Source organism: the organism of the source record quoted next, unplaced genomic scaffold, assembly GCF_019419815.1.
Source record: "Pyrus x bretschneideri cultivar Hongxiangsu unplaced genomic scaffold, Pyrus_bretschneideri_v1 Contig16, whole genome shotgun sequence".
Lineage (NCBI taxonomy): Eukaryota > Viridiplantae > Streptophyta > Magnoliopsida > Rosales > Rosaceae > Pyrus > Pyrus x bretschneideri.
The window spans coordinates 3,408,249-3,425,804 of record NW_025999457.1 but is presented as its reverse complement, the minus strand read 5'-3'; the positions used below and the strand labels follow the sequence as shown (position 1 = coordinate 3,425,804).

At 38.5% G+C, this 17,556-nt stretch overlaps 1 protein-coding gene and 1 pseudogene across 1 annotated transcript; both read left to right on the top strand.

The window, feature by feature from the left end:
- The first annotated feature begins 2,560 nt into the window (after nucleotides 1-2,560).
- LOC108866173 lies at nucleotides 2,561-13,265 on the top strand. The gene is made up of 10 exons (XM_048581208.1): nucleotides 2,561-3,639; nucleotides 4,287-5,382; nucleotides 6,083-6,361; nucleotides 6,478-7,305; nucleotides 7,462-7,958; nucleotides 8,463-9,534; nucleotides 9,940-10,212; nucleotides 10,327-11,061; nucleotides 11,328-11,798; nucleotides 12,639-13,265. The coding sequence occupies exons 1-10, from the start codon at nucleotides 2,561-2,563 to the stop codon at nucleotides 12,774-12,776; spliced, it is 6,468 nt and encodes a 2,155-aa protein (XP_048437165.1). The 3' UTR covers nucleotides 12,777-13,265.
- A 436-nt stretch (nucleotides 13,266-13,701) lies between these two features.
- On the top strand, nucleotides 13,702-16,978 carry LOC103940457 (annotated as a pseudogene).
- The last annotated feature ends 578 nt before the right edge of the window (nucleotides 16,979-17,556 follow it).

Below are 17,556 nucleotides of genomic sequence, written 5' to 3'. Positions count from 1 at the left end.
AAAAAAAAATATATATCCTATCTAAGTCTAAGTTGTGAACTTGTAATACATGTGTCATCCTACAATACTCCTCACTATGGTTACATGGCATATATGCTTAATGTGTTTTTAAATTGGACTTGTTGGATACTCTTTTTCCATTTTATCATTCTTTTATTATGTTATCCATAGATTTCATACAAGTATAATTTTTTGTAAGTGTCAATATGTACTTATTCACAAGATATAATGAAATTTATCTAAGTCTACCTAGGCTGCCCGCCTAAACCCTCTTAGCGGCCTAGGCGCTAGGCGTCAACCGATGCTGCCCGACTAGCGCCTGACTTTTTTTAGAACCTTGATTGAGAGTGCAGAGTGTCTGATTTGCCCGACATGTATCTACCTAATAAAATATTCATAATATAAAATACTAAACTAAGTAAGGAGCGAGTAAAGTATTCATAATATAAAACAAGGGTTAAGCTCAGTTTACTATCCTAATATTTCCTGGTTTTCAACATTTGGTACATGAAATTTTTTTTCATTTCAGAGTCATACCTCAAGTCTTAATTTTGGGACAATCTCATATTTCAATTAGTCTTTTTGTTAAGGAAGTCGTTAACTGATGATGTGACATTTATGTAGATAATGAATAAGCGCTAGATGTCAATATGACCTACATGGATATTAATTTTTTTTTAAAAAAATTAAAAATTAAACATTAAAAAATTTAAAACCTAAAACCTAAAAAAGAACCCCAACATCGTCCTCTGTGATGAGGATGGTGAAAGCACCCAACATCATCCAACTCTAAAAAGGTCATGGCAAACAAGTCCCACTTTTATTCGATATCTGAGTCGAGCTGGGATAACTTTGTCATTTGTGGATGGGAAGAGTATGACCGGACCAATCTATCTCATTAAAGGATTTTGTGGACAGAGGGCACAGGAACGGAGTTGATGCTCCCACATCCATAGCATGAGTAGTTAAAGCAAGTGAATGATTTGAAATTCGAGAAATGCAAGGAGGATGTATAGCTGATATAGGATCTTGTGGAACAGGATTCTATTTCGCAATGGATCTGGTCCGCTATAGCGAGCTATTTCCAACAGCTCATCTTCGCCATCGATATCGAGATCTGAAGACGTTGCCAAGGTTTTGGACCCCTCTTGGTTCAAAGAATCGGTTTCTAATTGTACGGACGAAGCCAAGATCTAAAGTTGTCGTTTCGTCCCAATCCAATCAGGGTACTCGATTGCAGACAACCCATTCACCGCCACAGCCAAATCCGAGCAGTCGATCACCATCGTGGCCATATTCAACATGCCGTGGAATCTTCTAGAAGGTGGTCTTCGGATCTGGATCGCCATAATTGACGGCTATGCCAGCAAGAGAGGTTGTGGGTTTAGTGAAGGAGATAACTATGGTAGAGAGACAGTCGAAGGATGAGATGGAGGCGGTGAGGAAAGTGGAGGATTTGGGTTCTGGGTGTGTGAAAAATGGCGGCTTGGGAAGCGTGGGTGTGGGTTATCGGAGGAGATGCGGGGGTGGTTGGAGAAGTTGTGGGTGATAAAGACTTTTAAGAAGATGGAGGTTATAATATTTTTTTTTTATTTTATTTTTTTGTTTATTCGTTCTTCTTACTGGAGAAAGGGCTAGGCAAAAAATATTGTTTAATTTTTTAATTGTTTTATAGGTCTATGTGGGGCCCACAATGCCACATTTTGCATTGTCATTGCCCAATCAAGTGCCACATCAAACAGAGTCCTTAACAGAAAGACTAACGGAAATATGAGATTGCCCCAAAATTCAGACTTGAGGTATGACTTTAGGATGAAAGAGTGGGACGATTTAGCGGACAACTGTTATTTTGTCTTTAAAAAAAATAGTAATTAAAAAGGTTTGAATATTTTAAGCTTTAACGATCAAGAAAAAAATAAAAAGTAAAATAAATAGTATAATAATTGATTTTTAATGTAAAAATATGATTTTTCGTTAAAATAAACAATATCGGTAACTTTTATTTAAAATTCTCTTTAAAAAATTGGTTTAAAAAAATATTTTCTTCCTTGCTGCGCTTTTTGATACCGTTGGATCAAAAAAATAAAATGGGTGGATCGATCGATCGTAATTGACTCGTTACTAGCCAGTTCCCAGTATTCTTTTCGGAGTTTTGAGTTTACTTTACCCTACGGTTGTCTGTAGATCTCAAATTTGATCTGGGCTGCCTGCCAAGACATCGAGAGAGAGAGAGAGAGAGAGAGAGAGAGAGAGTCTCTCGCCTGACTTTGACCGTGATATATCAGCACCGTAAAAAAGGCCTTTTTAGTACTACACAGCCAAAGTACCCTCTCTGAATTATCGTCATCAATGCATAGTACACTGCAACCCCACCTCTTCCTCCTCCAGTCCTCCCCCTCTTTCTCTCTCTAAAACCACTCCCTCCGTCCCCCAAATTCAACCCCTTTCTTTCTCTAGAGAGAGCTAGTGGTGCAGAAGGATAAGAACGAACCAAAGCAAGAGAAAAGAAAGTCCCAAAATTGAATGAGTCTTTGTTTGAGAAAGGCATGAAACTACTGCTATGGAGGTGGAGGAGATACAAGCCAGCAACAAGTTCCCAAGAATCGGAAACGGCAGCAGCAGAGATCACAAGCCATCACCCGAAGACGACGACAATCAAGACCCATCATGCCTAGAACTCAAGAGGGACGCCGCCGCCACAGCCGCAGCCGATGCGGGCAACCGTCTCCCCGGTTGGCACCACTCCCGCATCATCCGCGTTTCTGGAGCCTCCGGCGGCAAAGATCGGCACAGCAAGGTCTGGACTTCAAAAGGGTTGAGAGACCGGAGGGTCCGGTTGTCTGTAGCCACCGCCATTCAGTTCTACGATCTCCAAGATCGGTTAAATTACGACCAGCCCAGCAAAGCAATTGAGTGGCTGATCAAAGCCGCCGCCGATGCCATCGCTGAGCTCCCTTCTCTGAACAATTCTTCGTTCCCTGACGCGCCTAAGCAGCTCAGCGACGAGGAGAGGGCGAGCTGCGAGAGTGGAGGGTTTGATCCGGCAGAGATTGAGTTCGATCAGAACTACAACCAGAATCAGAACCAGACCGGGAACCAAAGTCAGGACCTTTCCTTGTCGAAATCCGCTTGCTCCAGTACTTCCGAGACCAGCAAGGGATCCGTGTTCTTGAGTTCTGGAGGTGAAGACACACGCACGACCTTCACGGACCACCTCTACTGTACATTAGAAGACCAGCGATTCAACGTCTTCATGTACGGAGACGAATACGATTGCAAGCTAGAAAAAAGTAATAGAGCTATACCAGAGCACCTGATTCAAGAAATCGAAAGGTCTAAGGTTGCCATCGTCGTCTTCTCAAGAGGGTATCCGGAGTCCGCGTGGTGTCTCGAGGAGCTGGTGAAGATCATGGAGTGCAGAAAAACACTGGGTCAAATGGTTTTTCCAATCTTCTATGATGTTGATTCCTCAGATGTCGTGAAACAGAGTGGTAGTTTTGCACAGGCGTTTCAGAAATATGAACAGGAAGTTAAGGAAGAAAAGGTACTTCTCTGGAGAAAGGCTCTTAATGAAGCTGGAAGTTTGGCCGGATTCAATTTTCCAGAACCTGGCTGGAAGTTTGTTGGAAAATATGACTGGTAATTACTTTCTTATTTCCTTTTTATTTTCTCTACTTTGTGTGGCTGAAATTTCCCTTCCATTTTATTTATTGATCCATTTCTAATCTTTCAAGTTCAAAGATCTAGGTCATTAAAATTTGATAGTGGCTTAATTTAAAAATTATCAAATAAAATAAAAAAAACCTCCCTCTCCCTCCCTCTCCTTTCCAATTTTTTTTTTTCAAAGTGTGTAAGGAAATACTAATAAGTTTTAAAGTTGGTTTGATAATCATTTAGTTTCCAATTTTCAATTTTAATTTTAAATTTGTAACTTCAGTTTTGAGTTTAAAAAAAAAAAAATCCCGAAAACGAAAATGTAAAGTTTGTTGTTTTTGGTTTTCAGTTTTCATAATTTGGCATTCAGTTTTTATTTTATGTTTGCAGTTCCCTTTTTTCTTAACATTGAAAGTTAGTGAAAACGAAAACTGAAAACCGAAAACGACATGGTTTTCAAATGGCCCTTAAGTTTTCACTTTTGCCTTGTTGAAATTTAACAACAAAGATTTCAGTTTAAGGAATTGTAATAGTATCTGGAGATTTTGACTCGTCAATTTCTGAAAGATTAATGTGATCTTGAAGTCGCATAATAAATTTTTACTTTCGCTTTTTTGAATTTTAACAACCAGGAATGAAGGACATTTTATCAGGAACGTTGTTTCTCAGATCACTGGAAAACTGAGCAGAAACAATCACTTAGTGTTACCTACCAAGCTAGTTGGAATAGATTCTCGCGTGCGAGAAATTAGTAAGCATTTAGATGTTGGAGGATCAAATGATGTTCGCATAATTGGAATTTTGGGTATGTGTGGACTGGGTAAGACAACGGTTGCAAAAGCCGTTTTCAACAAACATCATCATAGTTTTGACGGTGCAAGTTTCCTTGAAACCGCGAGCGAAGAGAAACTGGTTGATTTGCAAAAAAAACTTATTTCTGATATCTTGAAACCGGCCTACATATTGGTAAGTAGTATCAATGAAGGGACCAAGGAGATAAAACAAAGGTTAGGCAACAGAAGGGTACTTGTCGTAATTGATGATTTAGACAGCATTCAACAAAGAGATGCTTTGGCTATACAACCTGACTCCTTTGGTCGAGGGAGCAGAATCATTATAACTTCAAGAAACGAACATTTGCTAAAGATACTTAATGTGTATAAGATATGTCCTCTGCCAACAATGAATGAAAGAGAAGCTCTTGAGCTACTTAGTTGGCATGCCTTTAGAAACAATTATCCTAATGCAGAGTATATTGAGCTCTCAAGAAAGGCTGTTGGCTACTGTGGAGGTTTGCCACTAGCACTTGAAGTCTTAGGTTCTTATATACGTACAGAAAGCACAAGTGAATGGGAAACTGTACTGGATAAATGGAAGAGATCACAGCCTTATCGGGAAATTCACAGAAGACTTGAAATAAGCTATGATGGGCTAACTGATGATGACGTGAAGGCTATATTCCTTGACATCTCATGTTTCTTTACTGGAATGAACAAGGACTATGTCATGACAGTACTGGATGGCTGTCAGTTTTATCCAGAAATAGGGATTCGAGAACTCCAAGATCAATGCCTTGTAACTGTTGATAAAGAAGGCAATCTCATGATGCATGATTTGATTCAAGGCATGGGCAGAGAAATTGTGCGTGCAGAATCCCCTGACAATCCTGGAGAGCGTAGTAGATTGTGGCATAATGAAGATATAACAGCCGTATTGACAAAACAATCTGTGAGTACTTTCTGCAATTAAATTTGATGTTAAATGCACATACTAATGTAGCAGAGAAAGGAACCTGTAAGAGACAACAAAGGAGCCGATTGTATTGAATTTTCTCAAATTAAATAGCAGAATCAACATGTCCTGCTCTTCTTAAGTGCAATTTGTTAAATATGATACCTGTAACAGAAGCTTGCTAAAGATACATAACTAATGTAGATAGTTGTAAAGGACAACTCTATGGTTATTATCCAGACATATGTGCACATTATAGTGTGTGTGTGTGTGTGTGTGTGTGTATATATATAGGGGTGTGATATCCACACATCCCTTTTTACTTCTCTCACACCCTTTTAATTTTCGGCCGTCGGATTGGATGAATTGAAGAAGATCAAAGGACAGAAATTAACAAGGGGTGTGAGAGAAGTAAAAGGGGGTGTGTGGATAGCACACCCCTATATATATAAGTACATAGCGTAGATATATATATATATATATATATAAGCACATCATAGTAGATATATAATAAAAATTGCCTATGAGAGGTCCCATGTTCTATATTGTCTAATTGTCTACCTCTCATGTGGTTCATCCATCCAATTCAGGGCTTTGTGGTTCTGATATATGAATTAATCGTCTTTTCCCGTGCCAATAACCCTTTTCTTGGTTTTTTTTTTTATTATTTTAACTTTTAATTATTTATATGTAATAGGGAGCGGAAGACGTTGAAGGACTCGCTTTAGATGTGCAAGAGTCTGATGAGCGTAGCTTCAGTTCAGACTCATTTAGAAACATGCAGAGTCTGCGATTGCTCAAACTCAATAACATAAAGCTCACTGGAAGTTACCACAATCTTTCCAAAGAGTTAAGATGGTTGTGTTGGCGTGGATTTCCTCTGGAGGTCATACCAAAAGATTTTGATCAACCAAACCTAGTTGCTATTGACCTGAGCTATAGCAAACTCATACGAGTTTGGGAGGATTCCGATTTGGTATGATATGGCCTCAACCAAATTATTTATTCTTTCTTCCAAGTTTCATAAACATGAACTCCTTGCTTCCTCTTTTCCGTTTGTATTTATTTTGGTTTTTTTCTTTTGTCTAACAGTTGCTTGAGAAGTTGAAGCTTCTTAATCTCAGTCATTCCCATAACCTGGCACAAACACCAGACTTTTCAAAACTCCCAAATCTCGAGGAATTGATTTTGAATGATTGTGAGAGTTTGTCCGAGGTTCATTCATCCATTGGGAATCTTGAAAGACTTACTTTGGTAAATCTTGAAGGCTGCAAAATGCTCAAGGATCTCCCACTGAATTTCTTTAATTCCAAGTCTATTGAAACTCTTCTTCTTAACGGCTGTTCAAGATTTGAAGACTTGGCTGAAGGCTTGGGAAAGAGTTACCATAAGACAGCAGATGGCTCACCCATAAGACAAATACTAAAGTTGAGATTTTCATCTCAATATGGAGTGAAAGAGTCACCATCAACTAGTCTTTTGCCCCTTTCTTTTCATGGCTTAAACTCTTTGCGGAAATTAGATCTTGGATGCTGCTCTTTAACCGATGATGAAATCCCGAAGGATCTTGGGAGTCTAATTTCTTTAGAAGATTTAGATCTTCGAAAAAATAGTTTTTGTAGCCTACCAAGCCTCAGTGGTCTTTCTACGCTTGAAACATTGTGTTTAGATGATTGCACAAACCTACATGCAATCCCAAATTTACCAACAAGTTTGAAAGTCTTGCGAGCGGGTTTGTGCACTGCATTAGAAACAGTGCCAGATTTTTCAAAATTGTCGAATATGAGAGAGTTGTATCTAAGTCATTCCTGCAAACTCACCGAGATTCCGGGCTTGGAGATGTCATTAAACTCGATGACAAGAATTCATATGGAAGGGTGCATCAATCTCACTGCTGATTTTAGGAAGAACATCCTTCAGGTCTCTCTCTCTCTCTCTCTCTCTCTCTCTCTCTCTAGCCTGTTCTCTTTCTCGTTCTACGACACACACCGAAGCACTTGTATATGACACCATATATATGACACATGCATGCATAACAATGTATTGTTGTTACAAATCTGGCTCTACATGGTACAGGGATGGACTTCTTGCGGATATGGTGGCATTTTTCTCAATGGAAATTATATTCCTGACTGGTTTGATTTTGTCAAGGGTGATCCGGTCAGTATTCACATACCTCAAATTGTTGGTCGCAATTTTAGCGGGTTGACTCTTTGCTGCATATACTCTTCAAAGACACAACGTGAAGGTCCTCTCGGCATTATCGTTAGCAATAAAACCAAGCGTACTGCTTTGCTCGCCCGGATAACATATGCCTCGGTACCAACTTCCTGTACACTTGATGACCATTATCTTTGGCAGGGGCATATATCGAACTATGTGCTAAGTTTGCAAGGAGGGGACAAGGTCGATATAGTTGTAATGCCTGTTGAAACTGCAGATGCTTCTGTGAGAGTGAAGAAAATAGGGGTTAATCTAGTATGGGACAAAGAGATGAAGGAAAATATGCATGCTTCAGACTTTAATCTCTATGATTTTGGCCTACATCCGGTTTGGTTCTTGGGAGCTAATGGGTACTTTCTTATCTCTTTTTTCCTTTCCCGTATTTTGTATTTTTTTCCCTGGTCCATTTTTTTTATACACAAGTATGCGGTACCTTAGTTCCTTCTTGCAGAAGTTATTAATTGGCTACATAATGTATTGGTCTATTTAACTCTCATATTTATCAAATGTCAACAAACAATGAACTTATATAACTACGGCTTAGGGTATTTGATTTTAAACATTGCAATGTAGAGCTTCCAGACTCTTCCATGAGAAATCTGTGTTATTTATGGTCAGATATTGAGCTAACCACATGAATCAAATATTTGATTTTACACATTTATGCATATATAAATATAAGTTCTGAAGTTCATAATGCTTTAATGGTTTTTGAAGATTTTGATTTGGGCTTTCAAGTCTTCCACTCCCAAGCTTTGTAGTCATAGTGAGTAAGATATTAGTTCAATTTAATTGTGCCATTTTTTTAGTAGATCTTACTTTTGATGAATTTTGAATTGAATTTTACCTACCAGGTATGAAGGATTCAGTACTAGAGAACTGAAGAACAATTACTTGGACGTAGCCATACACCCAGTTGGAATAGATTCTCGTGTGCAAGAAATCAGTAATTATTTAGATGTTGGAGGATCAAATGATGTCCGTATCATTGGAATCTGGGGTATGGGCGGACTGGGTAAAACAACGGTTGCAAAAGTAATTTTCAACAAATATCAGCACATGTTTGATGGTACAAGTTTTCTTCCAAATGTGAGAAAAGATGAGGAACTGGTTGATTCACAAAACAAACTTCTTTCTGATATCTTGAGATCGGGAAACATGAAGGTTAGTAGGATCTATGAAGGGACCAAGGAGATTAAAAGAAGACTTGGCAACAAAAGAGTACTTGTTATAGTAGATGACGTAGACCGCGATGCACAGTTAGATGCATTAGCTCTAAGGCATGACTCATTTGGCCCAGGAAGTAGAATTATTGTAACAACAAGGGATCAACATTTGCTAAAGATACTTAACGTGGAGGCGATTTGTCCTTTGCAAGAAATGAATAAAGAAGAAGCTCTTGAGCTATTTAGTTGGCATGCCTTTAGAAAGAATTATCCTAATGAAGAGGACGTTGAGCTCTCAAGAGAAGTTGTTGACTACTGTGGGGGTTTGCCACTAGCACTTGAAGTCATAGGTTCTTATCTACGTTCAACAAGCACAAGTGGATGTGGAACTATACTGGATGAATGGAAAAGCTCACAGCCTTATAGGGTAATTCTGGAAAATATTAAGACAAGCTATGATAGGCTAAATGATGACCTGGTGAAGGATGTATTCCTGGATATAGGCTGTTTCTTTATTGGAATGAACAAGAACGATGTCACGACAATATTGGATGGCTGTGACTTATATCCAGAAAAAGGAATTCGAGAACTCCAAGATCAATGCCTTGTAACTGTTGATACACAAGGCAATCTGATGATGCATAACTTGATTCGAGACATGGCCAGAGAAATCGTACATGCACAATGCCCTGACCATCCTGGAGAACGTAGTAGATTGTGGTATGATATGGATGTCATGGACATATTGGAGGAACAATCTGTAAGTACTTCGGCAATCAAATCTCATGTTAAATATGAACTTCATTAAGGGATAACTATATGCCACCTATTATTTCAATAATTAACTTTTAAAATTAAAAACGCCAAACCCAACCAGTAGATGCTGAAGCAGTTACCACTCACCCCTCCAACCCTCCACCCATATTTTTCCTTTTTTAAATTCAGAAATAGAAGTCCAAAACAATATTAAAGGCACACGCGTGTGCCAAGGGTTTAGTAATACGTAAAGTAACACCGTGTAACCGATGCCGACTGAGATACCTAATTAATTTGGTAAAATGTAAATCACAACTGAATTCATTGCTTTCTTCATGTGTATAAATTCTCTTGTCACGTGAAAATAAATTTTGTCTTACTTTGTTCCTTTTTTCTTTTCCTTGAATAGGGAACTGTGGCAATTGAAGGACTTGCTTTAGTTTTGTCTGATGGTTCAAGGTTCAGTACAGAAGCATTTAGAAAGATGCGGAGTCTAAGATTGCTCAAACTCATTAACGCAAAGCTCACTGGAAGTTACAACAATTTTTCCAAAGAGTTAAGATGGTTGTGTTGGCATGGATTTCCTCTGGAGGTCATACCTTTAGATTTCGATCAGCCAAACCTAGTTGCTATTGACCTGACCTGGAGCAAACTCAAACGAGTTTGGGAGGATACTGACGTGGTATGATACAATCTCAAACAAATTATTAATTATTTTCTTCAGCTTTTGTGAATACCAATATCTTGCTTTCTCTCTTGCATTTGAATTTTTATTTTGTTATCTGTTTTTTCCTAGCAGCTGCTCAAGAATCTGAAAATCATCAATCTCAGTCATTCCCATGACCTAACAGAATCACCAGATCTTTCCAAAGTCCCAAATCTTGAAAAACTGATATTGGTAAACTGTACAAAATTGTCTCAGATTCACCCATCCATTGGGCATCTTGAAAGACTTTCGTTGGTAAATCTTGAAGACTGCAAAACGCTTCAGTATTTTCCACGGGATTTCTATAAGTCAAGGTCAGTTGAGACTCTTATTCTTAACGGCTGTTCAGGTTTAAAAATGCTGGATGACAGCTTAGGGGGGATGGTATCATTGACAACACTTCAAGCATGCGATACAAGGCTAAGGCAAGTACCATCTTCAATGGTAGGATTGCAGAACCTGACATTTTTAGACCTTAGCAGCTGCCGGTCAGCTTATGGTGCAATTGATCGCAATAGGTTTTGTATCCTACCGAGCCTCAGTGGACTCTCCAAGCTTAAAATGTTAGATTTGAGTTCTTGCTGGGATCTTCGTGAAATCCCAGATTTACCAACAAATTTGGAAATCTTGAGAGCGAATGAATGCATTTCACTTAGAAAAATGCCAAATTTTTCGGAAATGTCTAGTATGGTTGAACTGCATCTGGATCTCTCCCCCAAACTCACTGAGATTCTAGGCTTGCATGAGTCGTTAAACACTATGAGAAGGATTCATATGGAAGGCTGCACCAATCTCACTGCTGCTTTTAGGAAGAACATCATACAGGTCTCTCTCTCTCTCTCTCTCACGCACACACAAACATGCACACATACACGCGTAAGACATGCATGTACTAGAATATATTACTTATGCATAAGAATGACGTGTACATGCTGAGTTTTAGGAAGAACATCCTACAGATCTCTCTCTGAGAGCTGTATTCTCTTGCTCTCTCTATCACACGCCCACAGAGGCACTGTACATGACACACGCATGCATAATTAAGACTTTTGCTTCTACAAATTAATCTGGCTTTACATGGTATGCTCTAGGGATTGACTTCTTTCCGACATGGTGGCATTATTTTTCTCAATGGAGTTTATGATATTCCAGAGTGGTTCCAGGTTGTTGGTATTCATGAGTCCAATGATGTTCGTTTTAAAGTGCCTCGATATTTGGGTCGTAATGTTAGAGGATTGACTCTGTGCTGTGTTTTCATGGGGAATTGTCCTGGATTTACTGTTACTAATATTACCAAGGGTAAGGCTTTGCACATCCCGGGAGAATCTAGATCCGTTTTCACTGGTAGTGTACTCCGTTTGCAAAGTGTATTATCAAATGATGTACTCCGTTTGCAAAGTGGGGACGAAGTCTCGATTTCTGCAGTTACGACAAGATTGGTTGGGATAGGGGGATTGATGAAAACAGGAGTTAATCTAGTCTGGGATGATGGTGATGGCGGTGACGCATACTCTAGCAAGGACGACATTGTTGCCGTACCAAGCAATACTACGTCTGACGAGGTTTGTACTTCCGAAATTATTAGAGTTATATCTTATATTTGCCAAATTTTAGCACCTAAGTTTAGGGCATGTTTGGTATTTCACTTGAATCCAACTTTTTAAACTCAAAAACAATTTTCAAGTTTTAGGCCTTAAAAACTTGTTTGGTATAACTATTTTAAAAAACTGAACTCAAAACTAACTCAAAAATATAGTTTATTCTCCAAAAACACAAAAAGTGAGTTTTTAAACTTAAAACTCTTTTTTCTTTTCTCTCCCTCCTCCCCTCTCACTCCAAATCTATCTCTTTTCTTCTCTCGCCCCCTTCTTTTTTTTTTCGATCTTTTTCGTCTCTCCTTCAATCTGTTTTCTTCATTCTCTCGGTTCTTTCTCTCATTCCTTTTCCTCTCTATCTCCTTCGATCCTCTCTTCTCTCTTTCATCCAATCATCTTACTTGCTTTCCTCCTCTCTTCTCTTTCTCCCTCAACCCCTTCTTTTTGGATTTCTTTGTTCAGTTTGAGTTGTAAAATTTAAAATTTTTAATTCGCATCCCAAACAAATTTTTGATTCTTAAAGAAAATTGTTTTTAAGAAAAGTTCTTAAGAATTGTTTTGGTTATTTTTATTTTTTGTCCTGTTTTTATTTTTGGTTTTCTATATAATTAAACTTCTTTAAATTAATAGCCTCAAGACCCAGGAAGACTATTATTTAGCAAAATATTAAATAAACGATAAATTAAAAATTTATTAATTTATCAACGTATTTTGTATTTTATTAAATACTATAAATTGTATTTAGTTTCTTATCTCAAAGATGTAAAGAAATCAACAATTAACCATAGTTGTATACTTTTTTTCTAGACTCTTCCATCTCCCTCATTCCACACGGACAGTTATCCGCCCATGGCTTCCGATCTCAAAATGCGTGGGAAGGAGGTGTCCATCTATGACCCCTTGGAGTTGGCCGTAGCATCTGTCAAACCAAAGTACGGGCTTTAATTCTACCAGAAGCTAGAAGAAGTGGTTGTGACTATATTCGCCAAGGGCATACCAGCCAAAGACGTTAATGTTGAGTTTGGTGAACAAATACCAAGTGTTAGCATTGATGTTGCTGGTGAACATACATATTATTTTCAGCCTCGCTTATTTAGAAAGATAATACCTGAAAAGTGCAGATTTGACGTTCTGTCCACCGAAGTTGAAATTCGCCTGGCTAAAGCTGAACCATCACACTGGACATCTCTTGAATTCGGCAAGGACAACTCTGTTCCACTAAAGTGGACAACTCTGTTCCACTGAAGGACTGGAAATCTCTTGAATTCAGGAAGTACAACCCTGTTGCACCAAAGGCGTAAAGGAAAAAAAAAAATTGGCAAAAATTGAGGGCGTTTTTGTTATTTTATTCTTATTTAATGCAGAATTTGTATGAAATGATCAAAATGATTGATTGTGAACAAATTCAGATGCTGATTTTATCGATTTTAAACATCATAGATGTAAATCACCACATCAAAAATGTCATGCCCCAAACTGTTAGCGAAGGGCATGAACTCTGGACTACCACTAAAGTAAACAATCAGTCACCTTAAGCTTAATGGAGTCTGAAAAATTCCTTCAATACTCACTCGACCAGAAAACCTTACATAACTAAAATTCCCCCGTACTTTCCCCAAAAGGGTAATAAATTCCCATTCCTTACGCCTAGCTCCACATGAGCTATTACAATTCTTCTATCAAATCTCATTTTTCTCTTTTGAAACATTATTAGTTTTCTCTCGTTGAGATTTCACCATAAAACTAATTAGCAATATGTTATATAGGGAATAGTCCCACATCTTATAGGCCCTTGTAGGATTTCGATTTCGATTTCTGATCATGGTTATATATCTTTGATTTTTGCTTTTATTCTCATTTTTCCATCTACATATCTTATGTGTTTGCCCAATTGCTCTTTAGTTTCTGATTATTTATATAATTGTGTGTTTCTTGAATTTGTTGCAGACCTGCATTTTCTTCTTTCCCAACATGGCATTGGCAGGAAGAAAGTGAGGTGACGTTGAATTTAAACTTTCTCAGGAGAATTCATTTAATGGTGAATCTTGTGTATTATATGCAAAGATTTCATTGTACTTGTACGTTTCTTGCGTCTCAAGTATCGAAGGGACGTCCTGTATAAATATTTTGTGTGATTGCGCTGGTGAATGGTTGGCTAAGTGATTCAACACATTCTACAACTTATGCTCATTAGTCTTTCACATATTCGTTAATCACCTGAGTTGTCTGCGCATGAACTCGATTGTTGTTAGATATGGAGCAATTGCTGAAGATGTCCTAGTATTATTGACCATTGAATTGTTTTATTCTTCTTGTGAAAAAGGCTCTAATTGATTCTTAATTTTGAGGCATTCTCCGTAGAAATAATAGATTAACAACGTAGTAAACATATTGGAGATTGCTGATGGTGATCACAACAGAGAGCTTGCGATTTATTCGGTTTTACCCATCACAAACTGAAGGTATTATATGTTGCCTCTTGAAAACTATTGAGTGAGCAGGCTTGAGTTCAAAAGATAAGCAGAATGGACTTCAGTGATGGGTTTGTATCAAAGGAGCATCGGGAGCTTCACCGATCTGCTTCAGAAAGTGCAGATCCATTATCTGCGTCTCCATTGCCCGTTTCTCCAAGGTCCCATAAGTTCCCTAAATCTTCAAAGTCCCCAAAGTCTCCAAAGATTCAGGGGAAACATGGAAAAGTAACTCCACTCAAGCATGATAGACATTCACATCCACTCAAGCATGATAAACTGCACTTTTGAAATTTTCTCATGGATTCGGTTTGAAGGCATTCTTTTGCATTATATAATTGCTAGCAAGAGGCACTAGCGAACAACGTTTTAGACAATGTCGTATAGCTACATATTGTTACCTGACGTGTGCCTTGGAAAGTTAACTCTAGGCATTTACCATTATCTGATGGTTAATAAGCAAGAGTTCCGAATGTCAAAATTCAAAATTAGGTTTTTACTCTTAATTTTATGAAGATTATCATAATGCAGGTGGTTCTGGGGGTAAAGGCACCTGGGGAGGGTTACTTGATAAAGATGACAGTTTCACTGCTGACCCGAATGACCCAAACTTCAATAGCATTGAGGTAAGTAAATGAACAGCTCACACCTTCATATTTAACTCTTTTTGGATCTTGTTATGAAAAATGATCAGTTTATTTGCCATCTTCAATATTGATTATCTTATTTTCATTGTGTTTACCAATTACGTGTATTGGTTGCAGGAATGTGAAAATTCCGATGCAAGAAAAGAGAGGGTCGATTTTGAGGAGTACAAAATGAAAGCTACAATAGTAGTGGAGGAATACTTTGCTACTGATGACATTACCTCGACTGCAAATGAACTTAGAGAGCTTGATAGGCCTACATACAACTACTATTTCGTAAAGAAGCTTGTCTCTAAGGCGATGGATAGGCATGATAAAGAAAAAGAAATGGCTGCTGTTCTTTTATCTGGACTATATGCTGACTACATTGACCCCCCACAAGTTTACAAGGGGTTCTGCAAATTGGTAGAATCTGCGGATGACTTCATTGTGGATATACCTGATACAGTTGATGTCCTTGCACTGTTCATTGCCGAGCAGTGGTTGATGACATACTTCCTCCTGCATTCTTGAAAAAACAAATGAACTATTTACCCAAAGATTCGAAAGGGATTGAAGTATTGAAAAGAGCTGAAAAGGGCTACTTAGGAGCCCCACTCCATGCAGAAATCATTGAGCGGCGATGGGGAGGTAGCAAGAAAATGAATGTGGAGGATGTCAAAGCTAAGATTAATGATTTGTTGATAGAGTATGTAGTGAGTGGTGAGAAGAAAGAGGCGTGCAGATGCATCAAGGATTTGAAAGTTCCTTTGTTTCACGATGAAATAGTTAAATGAGCTCTTGTTATGGCAATGGAGAGGTGTCAAGTTGAAGGCCAGCTACTAGATTTGCTGAAAGAAACTGCTGAAGAAGGTTTAATAAACTCAAGTCAAGTACCAAAGGCTTTAGTAGGATGATTGACTAGGTTGACGACTTATCACTCGACATACCAAATGCACGGGGTATATTGCAGTCATTGATCTCCAAGGCAGCATCAGAGGGCTGGTTGTGTGCTTCATCTTTGAAATCACTCCCTCTGCAACCAGAAAAGCGATCTTTAGAAGATAGTGTTGCCAAAGTTTTCAAGACGAAGGTCCAATCTATTATTCAAGAGTACTTCTTATCTGGGGATATCTCAGAAGTAAACGGTAGTCTAGAGTCTGAGAATAGTACTTGTTCACCTGAGCTGAATGTTATCTTTGTTAAAAGATTGATAACTCTAGCAATGGATCGGAAGAACAGAGAGAAAGAAATGGCATCCATTTTACTGTCATCCCTGTGTTTTCCAGCTGATGATGTTGTAAATGGGTTTGTGATGTTGCTAGAATCTGCAGATGACACAACTCTGGATAATCCAGTAGTTGTCGAAGATCTTGCAATGTTTCTCGCTAGATCTGTGGTGGACGAAGTTCTAGCCCCACAGAACTTGGAAGAGATTGGAAGTCAGTGCTTGGCACAAGAGTCAATTGGGAGCAAGGTCCTTAAAATGGCCAAGTCATTGCTAAAGGCTCGGCTTTCTGGGGAGCGGATATTAAGGTGTTGGGGTGGTGGTGGCAGACCTGGATGGGCAGTTGAGGATGTGAAGGACAAGATTGGGAAGTTGCTGGAAGAGTTTGAGTCTGGAGGGGATGTAAGAGAGGCTTGCCGCTGCATGAAGGAGTTAGGCATGCCATTTTTCAACCATGAGGTTGTCAAAAAAGCTCTGGTGACGATTATGGAAAAGAAGAATGAGAGACTTTGGATTTTGCTGGAGGTATGTTTTGGCTCTGGACTCATCACAATGAACCAAATGGCAAAGGGGTTTGGTAGAGTTGCAGAGTCTCTAGATGATTTGGCTTTGGATGTTCCTGATGCCCAGAAACAATTTACACATTACGTTGAACGAGCAAAGAATGCAGGGTGGTTGGATTCCTCATTTTGTTTCAGCAAATCAGGACACAGTACAGAGAATGGCACTGGCTAATTAGTTAGCAATTTTCTGAATCGCACATACGAGTGTATACACACAAAATATGCATGCAACCAAGCATATTGTAAACAGCTAGTTACATTTTCCTTGTCCATCATTAGCTACTCTCTCCTCCTTTTTTCTGGCTTATTGATCATTGATCAATTGAATACTGGTAGATTTTCTTTTGGATGAGTAGGAGATTATTTTTCAGTGTCATCGCGGAATAAGCAGACTGAGATGCACACGATTATCTGGTTTCTCGGCATAAGAAACGCAATAAATACTGCAGAAACTCAAAAGCAAGTCCATTACCGATTACTAGCTGATAAACCCCTCACAAGATTCCTATTCTCAACACTGTTCTTTACATTGGGAAGAACTGTGGCATGGATATATCTAGTTTCTTGTGTGACAAGTAAACTGAATTAACTGATCTTTCGTGGGGCATTAAGTCTTGTTAATTCTACTTTTTATACATCTCAGAGCAGTGACAACAAATGCATTCCAACAGAGAATCTCTCATTCATATTTCATCAAAACTGTAGCTACTCATCTTGGCTCCCAATTCACACTAATATACAAGTGTTCTTTTTTTTTTTTTCACAAAACAATATGCATCTTGTAATCCTACCGGACGCAGATAAATTGACCAACAAAAAAAAAAATCAGGCGCAGGT

Bases quoted from the DNA above. Each gene is read 5' to 3' on its own strand.
- LOC108866173 (XM_048581208.1), top strand. From the start codon at position 2,561: ATGGAGGTGGAGGAGATACAAGCCAGCAACAAGTTCCCAAGAATCGGA. The intron at 5,383-6,082 runs GTGAGTACTTTC...TATATGTAATAG, and splicing joins CCGTATTGACAAAACAATCT to GGAGCGGAAGACGTTGAAGG. The intron at 11,062-11,327 runs GTCTCTCTCTCT...GGTATGCTCTAG, and splicing joins TTAGGAAGAACATCATACAG to GGATTGACTTCTTTCCGACA.